The sequence below is a fragment of the Lagopus leucura genome, unplaced genomic scaffold (genome assembly GCF_019238085.1).
Source record: "Lagopus leucura isolate 7727_CA_CO unplaced genomic scaffold, USGS_WTPT01 Super-Scaffold_100001, whole genome shotgun sequence".
NCBI classification, from domain to species: Eukaryota; Metazoa; Chordata; class Aves; order Galliformes; family Phasianidae; genus Lagopus; species Lagopus leucura.
Window position 1 is genome coordinate 48,427,211 of NW_024962262.1, and position 20,538 is coordinate 48,447,748.

Genomic DNA, 20,538 nt, shown 5'->3' on the forward strand with positions numbered 1-20,538 from the left:
TTGGATATGTACCATCTAAAGCAATCTCCCCATACAGTAGTCAATTGACCATCACTGGCAATGAACTATTTTAGCTCCTAAGGAGATTAAAATAACATGCTTTGAACTTCACCAGTTCACCAGTTATGTTTTTAACAAACAATATCTCTTCTATAAACCCATGCTGTGATTCCCTAACTTTGATATTCTCATCATGTTTCCCACAGTAGTACAGTATAGCATCTTGCTTTCCACTTAAATCTTTTTAAGTTACAAACTGTACAGACGTGGTAGAAGAATTTTGCTTCTGAACATGACAAGCTATGTTCTAAGTAAAACAGACAGTCATTTAAAAAACATAGCAGTAATTTTCAGATCATAAATACTGGTTATTATACATGAAAGCTGGATAGACACAAGTGGTGCTAATAATAGTTTTTTTTTCTTCCCAGCCCATAACTTTGTTGACTGTATATTTGCTACCAAATATCAAATTACTATTTTGAAAGTTTTATGAATTCTGATGAGTTCTGAAAAAGCAGGTATTGCGTGTGCATTTTAGTTGAGGCAGCAATCCCTTTCCACAGCACAAAAACTCTCACGTCAGGAAAGCATTGCATTTCTCTTTAGTTCTCTGGCTGAGAACTAGACTGCAACGAGCAACATAAAAGAAAAGTAGTAAGACAGGGGAAGGAAGCACTCCTAGTTGACCAGTGCTGGCTGGGGAGATTGAAACACTGTGCTGGATGTCTGAGAGCAAGTCAGATAAAGGATTACCAACAAACCCATGTTTGAGTCAAAGTCTAATGTTCCTTGGAGAAGATTTTATAACCAGGACAATGTTGCTAAGCTGCTCAACTGAAAGTCACGGATTTAGCTGCTCTTCTGAACATCCGTGTCTCTCAACTGATGCTTAACAAGAAAAAAATAGAACTTGGTAGAAAACAGGCATAATCAGAGAGGTCCTGAATTTCAGCCTAACTGCAGCAGTGTTTCTATAGCGAGGAAGTATGAACATCAGCTTAAAGGATTTATATATTTCTTTTGTAAATAACCAGATCTACTTCAGTCACGCTAACACAGATACTGCTGGATCAACCCAATCTAAGTGTACGTGAGTTTTAGAAGCTAACATTTTCTGCCAGCATCGTTTGAGCTAAACATATGAAATCACAACACTTTCCAGCAACTTCCCAGAAAGCATAATCCTAAGCTGCATTTCACGGTCCAGATATACGCTTGCCCACGTTGCTGGCATACATCAATAAAGTCAGAATAAGGGCCGAGATTTTCAACTGAACACACAAAGAACAATTTAAGTCTACACGGACACCATAAAGCTCCTGGAATACTTGGTGCCTAACAGTGTGAGAATCTGCACGCGGGTTGTAGTAGTCACACAGTTTTTGCTCATTGATCCAGTTGGCAGAGTCATTTACAAGAGGCTCGCTGCCTACCAGCTGTCTGGATTCAAAACAACATTTGTCCAAGTGAATTTCTACTCTGCAAGGAAGTCCCAGCCAGAGATACTAGCTTGCTGGAGGAATCTACCACTGCAAATCTCACCTCGTAGCTCATACCTCTTAAATTACTGCTACCTGAAAATAAACCCATATAGAACCTGTGAAAAAAAAAAAAAAAAAAAAAAAAAGTAAAATCAGAGCAAGAGGATGAAAGAAGTAACTGCTGGGAGATGAAAAGGCAGAAGAGGGGATTTAAGGATAAGCTTTTCATTACCACCACATCCATGTAACATGACTCAGTTTTATTAGAGCTAACCTCTTGAAAGAAATGCATTATACACAGAAAAAGCATGTCAACTGCTTTCTAGGACTGCCAACTGAGCTCTCAGCTCCCAAGTGTGAGAGTTCTGTAATAGAAGTGAAGACTAACACCTTACCATTTCCCCTCTCAGGAATTTTCAGACTAATGTACATAAAAATAAGTATACTGCAAGCATACAGTACAAAGTCTGTTTCATCAAGCTAATTTCAATAGAAAACAAAAATAAAGGTTCAATGGCACACAACAAGCAAAGAAATTGAACCATGAGTTTATACATAAAAATTTTGCTTAGATCTATTTATTCCAGGGACAAGTACAGTTCTCTTCATAGAGAGCAGCTGTAAGTAAGTATTTAAAAGGTATTACTTCAAATTCTCAGGATAAGAAATAAATCCTACTGTAATTAAAACACACTGGTGTTCATATTTGTTTTAACGAAGACCAAAAAGCAGGACGTACATGATGAATTCAAGTTTAAATACTGAGAGCAAACCAGCTTGACTGATTAGCAGAGAACTGTAGTCAAGTTGCTCAAATAAATTATGAAAGTTGATTGCTACAGTTGTTTTTAAAATATCCAGTACTGTCAAAAATATGATTAAGATCACTTCAACCTCACTTTATAATCTATATTCTTAGAATGACTTCATCATGAAACGGTCAGTTATGCATACTGTAAAAGATTCTATAGAAAATATTCTGTAAAAACACTGGTGTACTGACATGAGCATAAAATTACTTGTAATTCAAATAAATCAAGCTATTCAGATCAACAGTTCATTGAATACAAATCCTGTAAGTAAAACAAAGGAAAAAACAACAGCAGTGCGCGAGTGAAATATCAGAAGTGGTGTTACTTACCTGTAACTTAAGCACCAAACAGATTTAAGACTATACTTTCACAACTCAAGACTTGGCAAAATCTTTCTAATAGTTTTCAATGAGATCCTTGTACCCTTGCATCAGTATCACATCCTAAGCTGCAGCTGTCACCGATATAAACCTGTACAAACTGTTTCACTTTTTGTACTGTGTGTTTCTATGCCAATACTGGTGGCATCAAACTTGTCTTTGACCTGCAATTCCAACTCTGAGTGCAGTCAGAGGCACCAAGTCACTTCTATGATTGGGACATAATCAAGACTTCTGTCCTGACTTATTTCATGCTACTGAAGTGTCAGGAAGTGGAAACAAATCGTGAAAATTGTGACAAGCACTTCCAAATTTGTTACAGGAAGCACTTCTAGCAACAGCACCAGCTTTTAAACTGACAGATCAGACAGCTGCTGAATAAAGTGCAAGGCGGTAGCACTGGGCAGAATTTCCCTGACTAAATTGTCCTGCTACCTGCAGATTTACAGCTTAGAGCCTTCCTGAGGTTTGTGTGGGTCACACTAAATGCCTGCACTTATTAGTACCTGATAGAGCCTTCTTTCATGACTGGCAAATAAGATGTGTAACTTTAAGACACATTGGAAGCATTATGTCCTTGAACATTGGTAACTCTTACTGTCAACTAAAACACATTCATCATTTAAAGGTGACTACTATATGCTGTATTATTACTATTATAATTTCTATTAGTATTTGTAATCATAGTTTACATAGAATCACAGAATTGTTTGTGTTGGAAGGGACCTTTAAAGGCCATCTAGCCAAATTCCCATGCATGAACAGGGACACCTACAGCTACATCAGGCTGCTTAGAGCTCCATCCAGCCCAGCCCTGAACGTCTCCATGGCTGGGGCATCCACCACCTCTCTGAACAATCAGTTCCAGGCTATCACTACCCTTACTGCGAAAAAAAAAACCAACCAAACCCAAAACAATCCTTCCTTACATCCAGTCTAAATCTCCACTCTTTCAGTTTGAAACCAATGGTCTGTACAGCAGTGAATCTTTAATCATCACCATTTCTTGAATACAACCCATTTTTCACTTTAGAGAAGTGCTTGGGCCATGTTTGTTTTTGTTGACCAACACTGTAAGTTCAGCTCACTGTTTGAATGTAAAAGCATTCAATTTTTCTTTTACTTTCTGTCTCAGAATAAATAGTCTACAATTTCTACTATCCTTAGGTTTTTGACACAGTCAGATCACAATAACATAACATGTTTTGACAGCTTACATTAACATCCATTACAGGATCCATGGCAACTGCCCAGGCATGTATTTGTAGACTCTGGACAGTGCCAGGACTGCTGCACACGCATCACAAATGAGTATATGTTTGATTCAAACCACCAACAGCGCAGTCATGTTTGCTGTGGTCCATCTGAGCTGTAAGAACTCACCAACTAGTTGCTGTCCATGAGCTAAGTTACATTAAACATTTTTTGGCCCCAAAAATTTCTTCCCAACCCTTAGTATGAGGAAGGTCTACTGTTTCTCTGCTAGACCTGATGTTAATAAAACATCTTCCCAGAACTAGCTCTTATACTATTTCAGTTCATTTTCTCCTGAAGAGAAAGTACTTTACTCTTTTCCATTATTTATGTGCATCAAAGTTGACGAGCATCAACAAAAGAAACTTTGCTACTTTAAGGTGGCAAAACTTAACTGGACACAAGGTAAGCTTGATAGATAATAAAACTACAAACAGCATTCTAAAAAAAAAAAAATAATCAGAAAATGGGTACACAGGAGAATTTAAACTTACAACAGTGTATTCCTCATCCGCCTATTACAAAAAGTATGCTTTCAGACCAAAGCCATCTTTGCATAGCAAATTCCCCTCTTCATTTCCCCCTACCAGTACTCGAAAGCAAAAGTCTTCTGTATCAATTCATAGTATTAACAATTCCTGAGAAGCAGCTAACCCACTGAGAAATTCAGATGTATGCTGCAAATCTAAGTGGGAGCTCTTTCAGGGCTCTCGTAACTGATCTTCAATAGTAGCTGGAAGTCAAAACAGAAATAGCTGCTGCATTGAGAAGCAAAGCCATCTCTTCTCCAAAGTCTCTCCCAAATACACGCCCTGTCTGACGTGTGAGTGGCATGCTTTAAAAGCAAGTTTAAGTTTAAAAATTAACAAGGACTGTTTTGCTTTTAACAGAAAAAAAAAAAGGACTTCTGAAAAACAACAGCTTTAAGCAACAAACTAAATGGAGGAAAAGTTCTGAAATTAAGGGGCAAATTTATGGAAAAGTGTTGCCCGTTAAATACTCCTTGTAGTTTGTATTCTACACAACTCCCATCTTCAAAAAACACATCAAGTGTCTTTGTTTTACTTCAAGAAGCTAGCATAATTAGAAGCAGGCTGCTCTCACAGTTCTCAGGTACTAACAGGATCTACTTCCCCTTTCTCAGTCATGTTATTTGCACCAAATAGCAATGAGGCTTAGAAAAGTGAGAAGTTCTACTTATCAAGCAGTCAATCTTTACATATGCTTTGTACCTAGAAGTCCAAGTCCTCAACAACAGCACAGAGCTGAAAGGCTTTAATTCAAACACCCACCTGGAAAACCCTCATTATCAAAAGATGATGCAGCCCAGAGTTTAAAGAAAATAAGACAAAGAATTTGGCCACTCTCTGCATCAAGATGTAACAGCACGAAACCTGACTGTGAGGGTTAAGAACTACCTTAAACACCTATGATGGCAAGTGCTCTGAGACGAACATTTAAGTCTCCAGCAGCACGTCCAGAATTTCAAACTTAATACAGTAAAGCTATTTGAGATTCTTGCTGAGGAAGTCTAGCACATAAAACACTGAATTCACATGTAGTCTTTTTCAGTTAGCCAGAGCCTTTGCAGTCTGTGACAGTCAAATGCTACAAACCTAGGTTCCATGTTGCTGCGTGACTTACCCGCACGAGTGCATCATCTATGATGTGATCACGTCTCACTTTAAGTCGTAAATATGGGTTGAGCTGCTGTCCTTGAACTAAGCTGTAGAGCACAGTTATGCGCCGTTCACTGTACATCCGGATCCTATTGTCATAATACAGTCCCAGGTTCTTAGTAACAGCATTCAATATGAAGGGACAAGTCATAAAAGAGAATTTATTTTCCGTTTCTACTTTGAAGAAAGTGTAGTCTTTGTCCATTTCTAGAACATCATTCAGTGGTTCATTAATAAATTCTTCAAAGGGGATAAGTGGTTTTCTGCAATCTATAGTTTTAACACCAAGTTCAGTTTCCAGTGGGTCCACTCGAGGACCTTTTTTATTTCTTCTTTCCTCACCCAACAGCTCTTGAAGAGTTAGTTCACTTGATTCCGGGATGGGTTCTTCATCTTCCTCTTCATTATGATCCGTATCCACATCCCCTCCTACTACATTTGCATAGTAAACCATTTTCAAGCACTTGGAAGCAGCAACAACAGCATCGTCATCGTTCACTAAGTTACGACTGTTGAACTCGTTGCTTATGACTTTGTAAGTAATAAGCTGCTGAAACGTCTCCATCATTCTCCGAATTTGGTCTGCTCTATACTTAGACCACAATCTGACCAGTTTTGCTTGAGCTGCAAGGGGCAGCTTGCTCATTGCTTTGCAAAACAATGGCAGCGCCATTTCCAGATATTCTGGGCTATGAAGATTGCCATTCTCCATAACGATAATAAACAAATTCAGATAGTTAGGATCCCGAGAGTATACATTGTGGTAAGTCAAGTCACATTCCACATTAGGTGACAAGTACACAAGTGCATTTAAAAAGGCAGTTTCTATTTTTTCATTAGAAAGTAACCTATCGTAGACCCGCCTGACTGCTTCAATATCTACAGACACTTCATCAGGGCCTAATTTTTGGAGGTTATTATCTCCTTGTGTATTATCACCTATTCTTGATGATGAAGATGATGACGCGCCTGAATCTTCTTCCATAGCAGCAGCCGAACAGGCAGCTTTTTCCTTTTCATCTTCATCTTTGTCTTCATCCTTCCCTTGAAGAGACTTGAGCTCCTCCTTGGTGTGATGCTTGGCTTTTCTGAAACTCTGTACCAGTGCCTCAGCACTGGAAAATACTCTCCCAATCACTCGGATTAAAGGGGAATAATCCTCTTTCTCTCGACATAGTTCAAGAATTTCATATATCTTGTCTTCCGTTAGAAAAGTCACATCTATAACAAGAGAAAAAATTATTATTAATTGTATTAAGATAAAAAATTAAGAAAATACTGTTAACATGCTTTACACAATAAAGCTGTGTATATTATATCATCAACACGTGTTAAAAAAAACCAAACAGTGTCAACTTAGTGTCAGTTTATAAATTCAAGACATACCTGACTTTCATTAGCACGATAAACAACAAATTCAGAATTCTTTTGTATACCATCTTATTTGCGATGTTGATGAGAGAACATGCTGTGATAGAAAAACAGCCTTGCAGTTGATTGACTTCGTTTAGTTTGATAGTATTAGATTGTCTAAAGAAGAGTAACTAGAGCAATCAGCAAGATGTTAAAACCTTAAAAGCCTTATAATAAGGCTGTGTGACACAATACCAATGCTTCTGGTAAATCAGTACAGCCAATACACAAGTCATTATGCTACCTGAACTAAACTGTATCGACTTTTTTCCAACAGAGCACACACATGATCAAACTTAAGGATAGATTTTTAAAAGACTCAGTAACTTATTTTGTTGAATATTAGAAATAAGAGTATTAGAAATAAGTAAGAAATTTTATGAGTTCTGCTATGAAATTTTATGAGTTAATTTTATGAGTTTCTGTTTATTTTAAATATGAGTTTAAATATGAGTTTAAATATGAGTTCTGTTTATTTTAAATATGAGTTTAATTTTATGAGTTTCTGTTATGAAATAGTTTTCACATAATACATACCTGAAAAACATTCAAAAAGCCCTCAACACAGGGTTATAAGTTTTTGCTGCCTTCTAAATTACATGCACTGTTGGGCAGGTGGGTTATTTGTTTGTATGAATAACAACTGAACATACTCATCAACATGCTATTCATATAGTCAAGGTGGCTTACACATCAACAGCGTGGTACCTGTTTCCCAGACCCTGTACTCATTTTAAGGTCCACTTGCTAACCCAAATCTTTCTATCTAGTGACAAGTGAGAAATAGCATTGGTTACAGTTTTCTCCACTTCTTAAACAGCACCCACAAGTGCTCTCGCACCAGGTGATGATTTCAGAGTAAGATTACCACCAAACACACTGGTTATACTGGTGGTGTTGATAAATACAGTGATGTGATGTGCATTCTTAGATATGCAGAGATACTATTATGCGGACTGTTTTCATTCTATCTTAATCAGATTCTTCTGAACTAGTACACAGAATGAAAACTGAATTTATAGCCACCTCTGCAGACATTAAGCCTATCACCTTTGTATAGACAGTATATGTTGAAGTATTTTCAAATGTTATTGCCTATATTAATGTCTACTTGGAATGAATGTTACATTAAAAATATAAACTAAGTCATGCAGAGAGACAACCCATTTTTTTGCAGAGCCTCACAACCATTCTTAGAGCACAGGTAACATAAGCTTAATCTTTTCTATGTCATGCTACTAAGATTGACTTCCATTAAATAAGAAGACAGCAGAAAAAGCTTCAAAACTAAGATCTGTCCTGTTGAATAAATAACAGCAATGAAGATATTATAAAAAGATTAAATCCTGGTACACTTCCTATTTTTATTTGCTGTAGTGCACATGTAAGCAGCAAACTTGACTAGAATACATTCCGCCTCTCAGATTGTTCTGTGCCATAACCCTTGAAAACAAGGACTACAGCCTCAAGTTCACTGACAAGTGCATGGAAGTTATACATAGCTCAAAACATTACTAATAGAAGTTGATGATTTAATAGTAACACGTTTTAAATTCAGCAGGATTTCTCCAGTCATTCTTTTACATGCTTTTAATATTTAAGAAACAAACCACGTGCTACTTCTTGTTAAAATATTAAGTGTTACCATGAGCAGTTTCACAACAGCTTTGTCATATCCCGAGACCATGCTCCAACTGAGTTGCTATGGAAGGGTCTTACTTTATAGCAGTGATCAGCATCTGATGTATCTGATGTATCAGATACTGACTGGCTGGAGAACAAATCCAGCATAAGCAAAGGTTCCTTCTAACTCCAGTAACTTTTAGCTGACACATCTGAATACGTGCAGTTATTTGTGCCTTCTCTCACACTTTCTACTACAATTAAGTCTTCTAACTGTGTAAACACAGCTCCTCTCAGACCTTGCTCTCATTGATACCCACAACAAATCCACACACAAAGTCAAATTTCAGCAGGGATCCAAAAGCAGCACTTATCTTCCAATTTCACCAAGTACCTTTTTGACCATGAAAAAGGCTGACTGTGATCTATACACGGTTGGCAAACTCCCCAATCAGCAAAACTTATTAATCACCTTTTTATATCTCTGTTACGACTGTGTCATTACTGCCTGCCCACCATCCTTTCTGTTCCCAACTCAATGTACTGGCAATAAGAGCTGAAGACATGTTTCCAAGCTAATTATAACACAAACTTTGAAATGGTTCTTTTTATATTTGACTGCATTTCTAATCTATATTTGTTTGTTTTTAAAACAAATTCATTATTTCCCTCACTTTTTCCTTCCTCTTTTCAGAATGTCATCTAAGCTATTAGTGACGTGCTAACAGTTTCCAAATAAACCTTTCCTAAGAGATAATAATTCTAGCATTTATCATTACAGAAAAGAATCATAGAATCATAGAATGGCCTGGGTTGAAAAGGACCACAATGATCATCTGGTTTCAACCCCCCCTGCTATGTGCAGGGTCACCAACCACCAGACCAGGCTGCCCAGAGCCACATCCAGCCTGGCCTTGAATGCCTCCAGGGATGGAGCATCTACAGCCTCCTTGGGCAACCTGTTCCAGTGTGTCACCACCTCTGTGTGAAAAAGATCATTTAAATAATTCCAAGAGGCAGTTCTTCTAAATTATTTGAAACTTCCAACCCTGTGTCAAGCATAAAAGCAAGCCACATATCCTTTTCCTTGGCTTTCGTAACTTTGAATGCAGTTTTCTCTGACACTGTTGTTGAAACGTCTTAAAAAAAAGAAGAAAAATAACTAGAGTGCTCTAGAGTTACTCTGTCCATACAGCTACAAAGACAGGTCAGTTTTTGTGATTTGACAAAGCACAATGTTTGAGTCACTGCTATAGACAATGAGCTGCCTTTGGATGGATTGCAAAGATTCTTACTTACCTGTGTTGCAGAGGGATGGTAGGGCAGAGGTAAACAAATGAAAATCCTGTATGTGCACATCTCCATTCATATACACAAGACTAAGAGACAAGCCACAAAACAGACCTAACATGTCTCTTGCCAGTCTAACACTAACTGGGCTCCTTTTTCCCCTCTCTACTGTTTGCATCTTTGCTCACTCAGATCACACATAATTTGGGGACACTTCCTCATATCAGCTAAAGATTAAATTAGTATTGACTGCAGCATCTCAGGTCTCTTAAAACAGCTGTATTTCATTGATGATTCTACAAGTCTTTCTCTAATTCTTTGCTGTGAATGGTTTCCCATTTTTTGCTTAAATTTTTTTCATTTGGTAGGTGGATTTTTTTTTGGATGCTTATTTTTAGGCAACAATCAAGGTGCCAGCTTACACTGTGGTCTCTTTCTCTAGTGTTCTCTTACCTTGATTTGCAAATAAATAATCTGTCTAGTAGTCATAACTGGAAGGTCTGGCATTGAGTAAAAACACAGCTTCACACTAACGGTTAACTTTTGTACAATCACAAGGAGGGCATGTTCTAAAGCCATGCACAGTCCAAAACAAATCTATGGAAGACAGTCTCAGGGTTTTATCAGCCCTATTTCCGCTTAAAAAAAAAAAAAAGCCCACTGAACAAGCATATCATCTATTGTATCATTTTTGTTTACCTGTTATATTTCTTAACACTGGAATTATTTGAAGTGCAACTCTTACATCTCACTTACTACAGAGCAATTACAAAACTGGCTAAAGCAGTCAAACTAATGCAGGCATACAACAGCACTTAAGAAAAATCTCCATGTTTGCAGTAATCTCAGAAGGCAAATGAATGAATGAATTCATCTAAGATGACAGACCAATTTTGGAGATGCAATGAAGATCCAGATCTGGAATCAGTGTTCAGCATTCATCCAGATATCTCACACGATCTGCAGTAAAATATTTTAAGGCTGACCACTGTATTTTACTTAAGAAGTCAGCAGAACACCACCACACTGAAATCTGCTGGTTTGTACTTGAGCATATTGTGTTCTATTTTATAAGGATTCCAAAGTATCATCTTACCTTTGAAGTCATCTCTTGGGCCTTGCATTTCCTTCTTGTTCATTTTTCTGTCAGTGCAGGAATTGTTATGGGCACCCTTGGAGTTGTTTTCTAGGTAAGCTGAGCTCGTTCCTTTCTTGGAGGGATGAGGATCACAGAGTTTTGCATTAATCTTATAAAGCTCGAGGGCCTTAATGGCTGCTGCATTGTTATCCATACGGAGAAAAGTTGGACAGGAAGCACAAAATTCATTCGTGCAGGCTTCATTTCCACAGCCCTCAGTTAACTGGTGGTAGTAGCGCTCTATTAGATGCTTTGCAGCTGCTCGCTTCCTGTAGCAAACATTCAAACAGTAAGTACAAGGATTAGTAGAGCTTTCACATACAAAGCTCATTCAAAGCATCAGCAAGGCAGAGATTAGTCAGGCACTGAAACACAAGATTTCTGAATCAGAGGGAACATCAGGAGATTCCTTTATAATGCGGGACTCTCATCTTGACAAATGCAAATGTATTTAACGCAATTTCATTTATGGGTCCTCTGAAATGAAAAGGTAAATCTTGTTTACGCACAGGTACGAGCTTCACATTCTAGTGTTACAGTGGACACAATCTCAACTGGTAAAAAAAAAAAAAAGAGCAGTTTAGTTGCAAAGCAAGGCTGAAAGTAGAACAGAACTGGATTTACAGGTAATCAACTCTCTGATGCAGTCTTGAGAGGTACAGTTGCCAATGAGAGGACAGCTACATGACAAATAATCAAGGCATTTATTTAGTAATACTATCAATAAATACTATACAATAGGATATAAGTCCTTTAAAATATGTTTTCTCTTTTAATACACAAGATTCTAGATGATCATGGTTATCTGATATTAATCTGTTATTTAAAAGAGCAGGAAAAGCGTTACTTGGTTAACTGAACAACTGACAAAACCATGATTAAAGATGAGCTCAATAACTTCAGCTTAGTGAAGTATATGGCTCTCGAACAGCTATTTGCCAAATTCTCCCCTTCCCCCAAAGTAACACAAGGCAAGCATTTTGAAGAATAACAAGTGTATCTCTAGATTACTCTATGTGCCTAGCACTATACACACACAAAAACATCTAAATGGTCAGTTACTAGAGCCACATGTTTACAGAAACATGCAAATGGTAAATAAAACACCTGAAAGCTACTGCTCATTAAGACAGAAGGAGGTACATGCAGCACCAAGAACACCATATTTCACTGTGTTCTCAAAACAAAACAAAAAAAATCCTATTATTTTAAGAAAGCTAGTTATGAAAGCAAGATATCAAATAGAAACAAAATCTCTAACATTTTGGAAATGTCAAACTTATAGGTCTTGAATGCAATGATACGCTACATGTCTAAAGGTTAGAAGGTGGGAAGAAGACATAAATCAGAAACTGTGACAACTGAAGCTGCTTTTTCCAGAAGTTGACGCACGCACAGATTCTGCATAGAACAAGTGCATTAGAACTGAAGCCTCAGACCTGCTGGTACACCTCGGCACTTGCTGTGCCTAGCCATTAACATGGGTTGGTTAAGTACTAGAGTTTCAAAGCAGTGGCTTCAGAAGGGAAGTGTCCTCATGTTCTTAAAGTAACTACTAAGATGTATGTTATTCAACAGTAACACTTCTGTTCCTTCTCTACGATCATGAGATCTGTAAGAGCAAAAGGGAAGAAAACCATTACTCCCAATGTCTGCCTGACCTCAACTTTCCAAGAACAGAATAAAAAAAGTTTCCCTGGTGCCCTGAGGCAGAGTTGGAAGATCACAAAAAAGTAGAGCAGCACCATCAACACCGTCAAAGCCACTACTGCGTAAGGAAGTAGAATAGCTATATCCTGATCTGAGGAAAGAGTTCCAGCCTTTCCAGTTTTTACATATTTGGTTTGAGGCCTGTATCTGTGCGCACATGCATACAGAATGGCAGTCATCCTATATCCACATGAGCATTTTAGCTTTATGCTCCCTCATCACACTTTTCTTTCATTTTATTTCTCCACTGCAGTCTACACGTAGGCTCTGCAGCAATGTTTTTTCTGACCTGTGTAAAAACCTATGAATGTTATAAGGATTATTTCTCATAAGCCTCTCTACACGTGGGCATACATTTTCACCTAGAGTAGCCAGAATTGTTACTTATATTAAATACACTGTGAAAGGATGACCAATTCCCTACAAGAGAGGGCTTACATCTTCAAGCTGGATAAGTTGCTAAAGAAGCATCCACACCTTTCCTGCTCGTGTAACATTTTAACTATTTCAGTATATAAACACTGATTACGTTAGCAGTATTTCATTACATCAAACACTATGTTTTAATCAGGTAATATCTGAAATACTAAGGCACAGCATTAAGATTAGAGTTGTCTCTAACAGCTGACATCTAAGGAACTCTTCTTTCCATATCCATTATGATGGAAAGCAAAAAGCATAGAAATGGCATTCGTGAAAACTAAAAAAAGCTACTGCAGAACCATTACATATTTTCTCATGTTAATTCTTGATTTTTATGTAAAAAAAACCCAAACAACCAAAAACAGCAAATGTAAGTGAACACTGCAGCACCCTTTAAGCTCCTACGCATGGGTGTAGCAAACAGTAACTAGTTCCCTACAAATTCAATGGCTAGTTAACTGTACATCAGCACAGAGACACAGCATAGCTCAGACTGCAGCGGATGACTTATATGCATCTTTATAAAGACCCACACTGCTGTTGTCTATCTCATTTCAAAACTTGCTTGTACGTGCACAGTTATACACATTTTACAGATTTGCCCTGAGGATAACTTCCCACACAGTAGGCCTTGTATAACCTTCTTAAGCAAGACACTATACTTTGGTGAGGACAAGAGCCTAGTGTAATATATATATAACTTCTTCCTTCCCCAAAGCCCAATAATTCCACAAGCACATTTTCCATTTTAAAAATTAATATTTTCTGACTTACTTATGCAGCACTTAAAAAAAACACAAGAATCCCTATAGGCTTTTTTAATTGTTCTTTAACTAATAAAAAGCCAGATAAGTACTTTGCATCTGTAATTGAAATGCTGCCAAATCTGCGGGGTAGCACAAGAAACTGTACAACTGAGCCTCCACTTTCCTGGAGACGTTGGTAAAATAACATTTTGAAGCACGGAATGATTTAGATTGGGAAAGGCCTTCAATATCAAGTCCAGCCACCAACCTGGCATACCAAGTACTATCGCTAAAACACGTCCATAAGCCACATCAGCATGTCTCATGAACACCTCCAAGGATGGGGACATCCACTCTTTCCCTGGGCAGCCTTTTCCAATGCTTGACCAACTCTCTTGGAGAAGATCTTTTTCCAGGTACCCAGTATATACTTCTCCTGATACAACCTAAGGAAGTTTCCTCACATCCTAGCACTTGTTCCTGGAAAAGAGATTGACACCCTCCTCCTCGCTGCAGCCTATTTAGGCAGCTGTAAAGAGCTATGAGGTCTCCCCTCAGCCTCTTCTCCACACTAAACAGCCCCAGTTCCCTCAGAGACTCCTCGTAAGTCTCACTTTCTAGTTCCTTCTGCCGGATGTCTAAAAGACATACAAAACAAGGAACTGAATGTGGTAGTTCAGAAGTTTCAACACAACACATCTAATTTGTGCTTCTCAGATATCTTAAGCTAAATACAGAGAAATGCTACATAAAGTAAATATTTTTGCAATAGAGGAAAATAGAAACTTAACAGGCTGAGTAATTATACCGCACTTTGGAAATAAGAACACCTTCAAGCTCAAAGCAGTCGAAATCTTACATACCAAAGTGTAGTTATGGACAGCCATCTTTGCGAATATGAACGCTGGTTTTTGAGAGTGTCTTTCAAATTTTGCTTGTTTTCCTTCTTCTGCTTAATTAAGTGTAATAACAGCAATGCCTGAAGAGAAGTTTCCAGTAAAAGCACTGCCCACAAAGCATGCCTGCACATCCAAATGCCGGAAGTTCCACCCAGAGCCGGAACTGAGCACCACCCCTTGGTTCCTAGTGATGTTATAATACCTTCTGCCCACTTCAGCCAAAGGCATCCCAGCTAATGTATGCCTGCAAAAACACACACGGAGCTCACACTTCCAAACTCTGATCCTTTCAACATGATGTGCCTTTCAGGCAGTGAACACCCAATAGCTGGGTGCAGACTTTGACTCCCTGAGTGAAGTGGGTGGCACTCACTTCACCACACACGCTGGATCTGATGTGCCTCCAGGAATTGTGTGCTGAAGGAGTCACAGCACCTCCTCAAGATGAACCTGAGAACAGAAGAGTCTCCTGGATACATGGAGCAATGCAGAGACAGCTAGAGAGATGGTGTCACTAATATGGTCAGAACATCCCTCAATCTTACCTCACAAATTACTTTGTTACACTCTTATTTGAAAAGCATTCATTACTGCCATTTCTTCTGCTGATTATTAACTAACTCTAGGCACAAGAAACATAACATTATTCCACAGACTAATTCCACAGTTTCATACCCAGCTTCCTATCATTTCAATGTTCAGTTAGCCAAGACATTTAGAGATGAATAAGGGATTAACTGCACCCTGGCTTTTCAACCCAAGCAATATCAGAAAAAAATGCCTGATTTTTTAATTTTTCTGCAAAACATTTCAGATCTGAAGGCATTAAATAATTGTCTAATAATTGACTTTGCAAAACAATTAATGTAAGCAATCAACATATGTAAACGAGACTAACTACAGACTTTATACTTTACTGTGATTTAAATGCTACACTTGAGACTACAGAATTAACACCTTTTCAAAAGATTGAGAAATACAAATCTTAATAAAAAAGCCCATAAATGAACTTAACTACAATGAAAAAGTAACTTGAATTACTATCGGAAAAAACTTCAGCTTAGGATTAAATAGAAGCTTACAGTGCCTTACTCTCTTTGAACAAATTTGTTCAAAATAAATTTGACAAAATAAGAAAGTACAGAGGAATTACCAGGTATTAGATTAGTTTTCATAAGTTTAACTGCACAAAACATTTCAGTAGCTCTCCAGATTTTAAGTTATTAAGTAAGGAGTCCTAAATACTAATACACTGTAATAGCTGCAAGGCCAAGAAGAGATCAATTCCATCTTTAATGGAAAGAAGTGAAACAAACATACTTGCAGGAGGCCTTCAGTCTGTCTCATATTCAGAAGAAAACAAATTTTTACCAAATATTAAGCAAAATTATTTACTATATTTTGTGTTGTTTTCCCTCTGTCAAAAACGTCCTGACATTTGTAAAATGTAGTTAACCAGATTAAACTCCATGCCGTACTGTAAAAGCTCACATTGTACGGTATGACATTTAAACAGTATTTCACAGCCCGACCAACTGCACCTCACTAACAATAAAACATACAGACTGTTTTCTGAGACGCTGATTCTAATCACCTCCTTCTGAGCCACTGCTGTATTCTAGTAGCAAATTTGATCAAAAATAAACTACTTTACAAAAAATATTTATATTAGAGGACTGACTATTGCAACATATATCTAACCTACAAGAAGAGACCTAACTGCTCATCATCACACACTTTCCTTGCACAACTCCAAAGAAAGAGGCCAAGTACAGTAAATGGAACATCACACAACCCTATTTTCAAGTTAAAAAGTTTCTGGAGTTTTTAGTAAGCTTGGTTTCATGGCAGAATTCTTTTACTGAGCTCATTCTATTTGACACTGTCCTAAAACAGCAACCATGGTCACGCAGATACTAACTGCAGGTAGCATGGGATTGAAGACCTAAGCAAACACTTTAGCTCTCATTTCAAGAACAGCCTAGCATTTACGGATTAGAAAGCTTCAGCTTATGCAAATCCAGCTCTCCTCTCAGCTATGAGGAAAATAATTTAAGGCATTCCATGCCTAAAAGGCTCTAGGGTAGCACTGGTATGATGAAACACTAATACAGCCACAGTTCATATTTGCAATGGCTATTAATCATTTTTCTGGCATATTCTGGGAGGCTGCAGCAGAATTTTCCTTTTGCCATTCTTTCGGGGAAATGAGCCAGCTACAAAACCTACTCCAGTGTGAGATGACTATGCAACACATCTAATGACAACATTTTAAGAGGGACAGTGATATTTGATGGTTTCAAAACCAAACAGACATTTTAAAGTTTAAAGCAAACCATCCACAAGACCATAAAGGAAGCTAAATTATAGAAAACTATCGTATCAGAATGCCCAAGCCTTGGGCATGACAAATGACAACATATGACAGGTAGTGAAAATACACAAACTTAAGAGCTGTCAAGTTATTCTTAACGTAAATGAGCAAAATTTAGTTCTAAATAGGTTTTTAGACACAAATCAACGCCAGATATGATTGCAGGTCTGTAGCAGGAGCAGACAGCAGAAGATGCTGACACTGAGAATGCAAGAATTTGAATGGATGCTAAGGAAAGAAAAACATAAAAAAATAGACTCTGAGCTAACACCAAGATGTTCATTAGGCAGAGGGAGAACTTGAAAAGCTTGGGATAAGTAAGACTCTTATTCATGTAAGAATTTGCTGCATCAGTGTGAAAGACTTGGATTTTCTTTTCATTAACACATGTGAAATGCATGACTATGCTCCTGGTATGGAGCCTTGCAATGCAAAATACAAACAAATAAAGCAATTATATCAGCCAACCAGTGCAAAACAACTTGTCATTGTGCAAATATAATGCTTCCATAAATTCCTACACTTACCAACAAATTATAAGCACATAAATAGCATTGTTACTATTTTAGCAACACTGCAGGCCTGCAGGTCAAACTGTTATTCAGCATACCATTCCACCTAATGCAAAGAGCAACTATGTAGCAGGATTGCAGAAATTCTCTGTAATTGGTGACATATACATCACATCCTGAAATAGTTCTAAAAACTCACAAATGTACTAGGTATAGAGGCTCTATACTATGTATAGATGCTGTATATGGATCCCTATAGCTTGACTTGCTAGTGTATATTTTAGACACATAAAACCTATGTAGTCAGAGCAAGTCTGATCATCATTCTGCACATACACATACAAAAAACACCTCAGCTTTTACAGAAAAGCTGCAGATGTTAATTTTTCAGATTCAATTTTAGGGAGCAAAACATACTGTCAAATTGCTAGAAGAGAAATAAAGTTGGATTGGCTCTTCTTCCTGATTAACCCCCTTCTTTATACTTTCTTCATTTCACACCTGTCAGGGTCCTCATTACCTTACCTATCTGTGTTTGCGGTGGGTAAAAAACAGCAGATCAGCTGATAACGTCCAGGAAAGACTACAGCCAGGCCACAGCCAAATTGTTTAGGCCAGGAAAACACAGAACCATAACCCAATTTGCCCCAGGATCACTAAAATAGGCTGCTACATCAGCAGAAGACATTACAGCAGAGCCTTTGCCCTACAAACCTCTGACTGACATTTGTCCATATAGCAGTTGTCAGTTACCTCACAAAACCTGTACTCCTATGCAAGCAGCTAGGCAGCACTTCTGGTTTGCATGAGAGAGGGCAAGCAACCTTGCCATCCTAGGAGAAATACTCTTCTTTGTACAAGAAAAGAATTTCTTCCAATGAATTTCTAAAAATGCATGGGGAAAGCATTCTTTGTTTCTTTTTCATCCGTTAGGTAATGCAATGCAATGTAAAGCAGCCTGCCTCAGCTTTGCCCCCTCTATGTTGAGACGCTGCAGCAATACACTATGTCCATGATCTGCAAGACACCCAGCCCGTGATGTGTAGAATGCTAGACCACTTGACGGGAGGCTGGGGACAAGACAGTTGACTTAAGGCCACAGAAAATGTCTGTGGCAGCAGCAAAATTAACCCAAATCTTTTGAAGCCTAGGACAGTGCGCTAACAAATGGGTTATGCTCCCTCTATTATTTCAGAAGTTCTGTTCTTAGCCAGAAGAGCAATGTTTGTGGCTTCCCTATTTGAATTTTAGCACAGGATGGTTTGAATAGCTAGAAAAGAATCTTTGTTTGCTAATGCGCAGAAGAATGAAGCCTCAAGTAACTTTTATCTTTTTAAAAATGGACCTCTCGTTCCCACAACCTTTTTTTTTTTTTTTTAAATTTGAAACTGAAAGGAACATTTCAGCCAAATACAATCTTGCTTCTAGTTAATTTTGACTTCTGGGCTAACGAAGGTAGACCAAAACAAGGTTCTAAACTGCTAGGAAGATGCTAGATGAATACTGTTTAGTGAAAAGAAGTTAGCTTGCTGTTTTTAAGAGTACTTAGCATATGAATTTCCCAAATCAAATCAGACTATTTTTTTTCCTTATGCTAGCAATTGATCTGCTCCAATAGATACTAGCAGACACCATGCCTTAGTAAAGAGTTGCCTTCAATCCCACACATGATATTAGTGAGTAGCATGCAGAAACTATACACTACTGCCACATCTGAGTATAAACCTGCAGATTTTTGACACTTATGCTACCATCTACTGGTTCATGTTAAAATAAACTCTTGAGCTCTCCCTTCAACCCATTCACCTCCCCCCCCCCCCCAAAAAAAAAAAAAAAAAAAATCACAGTATTTACAAAATCATTTTTCCATAGTGCAATATTAGTGTGATATTTTGTAATGTGATACCATATTTCCACTCATCTTCTGAGGTACAAAAGTAACTCTTATGTCCAAATATTCAAAACATTTTTAAACAAGATACACTGAACTTATCCACTCAGGTACTTACATTCGGCTAGTTTCAATGTTTTCAGAGTGAGGTTCTCCTGGTGATCTGCAAATACAGACGAAGTCTTAAGTACTGTTTGTTATTTTAAGTCATTACAATATGAAAAGTTACGAGAAGGGAAAAGCGATTAACAATGGTAATTATATAATTCTGAAGTATCAGCTTTCCTGCACTTGCACATTTAACCTGTTTGACCAAACTCTAGAAAGTTTAACATAAATCTGAGAAAACAATCAAGGCAAAGGACAGCATTTTTCCCCACAGTTTATGCAGCAGCAACCACCAGAGGAGACTTCTGTTGGCAGTACTTCCTTATTCAGGTTGCATGATGCAGCAGTTCTGGCCTAATTCCTCATAACCACTTCTGTAACCAAAAGGTATATTCAAAGTTTACAGTGATCAACAGCTGAACTTTAAGATGCTGCAGCTCAGAAGCAGGCTTCAACATTCTCTAAGCAAATTTCTTGTCTCTCATTACTCAGATTTATGTATGTAACTTCACAGAACATAAGAGTTACAATTTCCTATTTCTTCATTCCAATCAACAGGTCAGCCAGTAATTTTGAGAATTAGATGTTACTGCCTGGCATTTGTACCTACCATTTTAACTTAATATAGAGTTGTTTAAGGGGTATAGTTTCATATTCACTTAAGACAGCTAAATTACAGGTGCCTGACTCCTCCTTATTCCCATCTAGTTCTTTAACTTCCTGAATCAGCACTAGCATAATTTATTTTTAAAACATTAATTTTTATCCTTCTGGGCTCCCCCAATCCAGTGAGACTTCTAAG

The 20,538-nt window shown here is 37.8% G+C and overlaps 1 protein-coding gene across 4 annotated transcripts in view; it reads right to left on the minus strand.

Moving 5' to 3' along the window:
• UBE3A (ubiquitin protein ligase E3A) overlaps positions 1 to 20,538 on the minus strand; it is a 49,349-nt gene that overhangs the window by 10,304 nt on the left and 18,507 nt on the right. For all 4 annotated transcript variants that reach the window (XM_042866658.1, XM_042866659.1, XM_042866656.1 and 1 more), the window contains 3 exons: positions 19,747 to 19,791; positions 11,032 to 11,342; positions 5,575 to 6,830 (listed from right to left, as the gene is read on the minus strand). In XM_042866658.1, the coding sequence (XP_042722592.1) occupies positions 5,575 to 6,830; positions 11,032 to 11,342; positions 19,747 to 19,791 (1,612 nt within the window). The remainder of the gene's footprint in view (positions 1 to 5,574; positions 6,831 to 11,031; positions 11,343 to 19,746; positions 19,792 to 20,538) is intronic.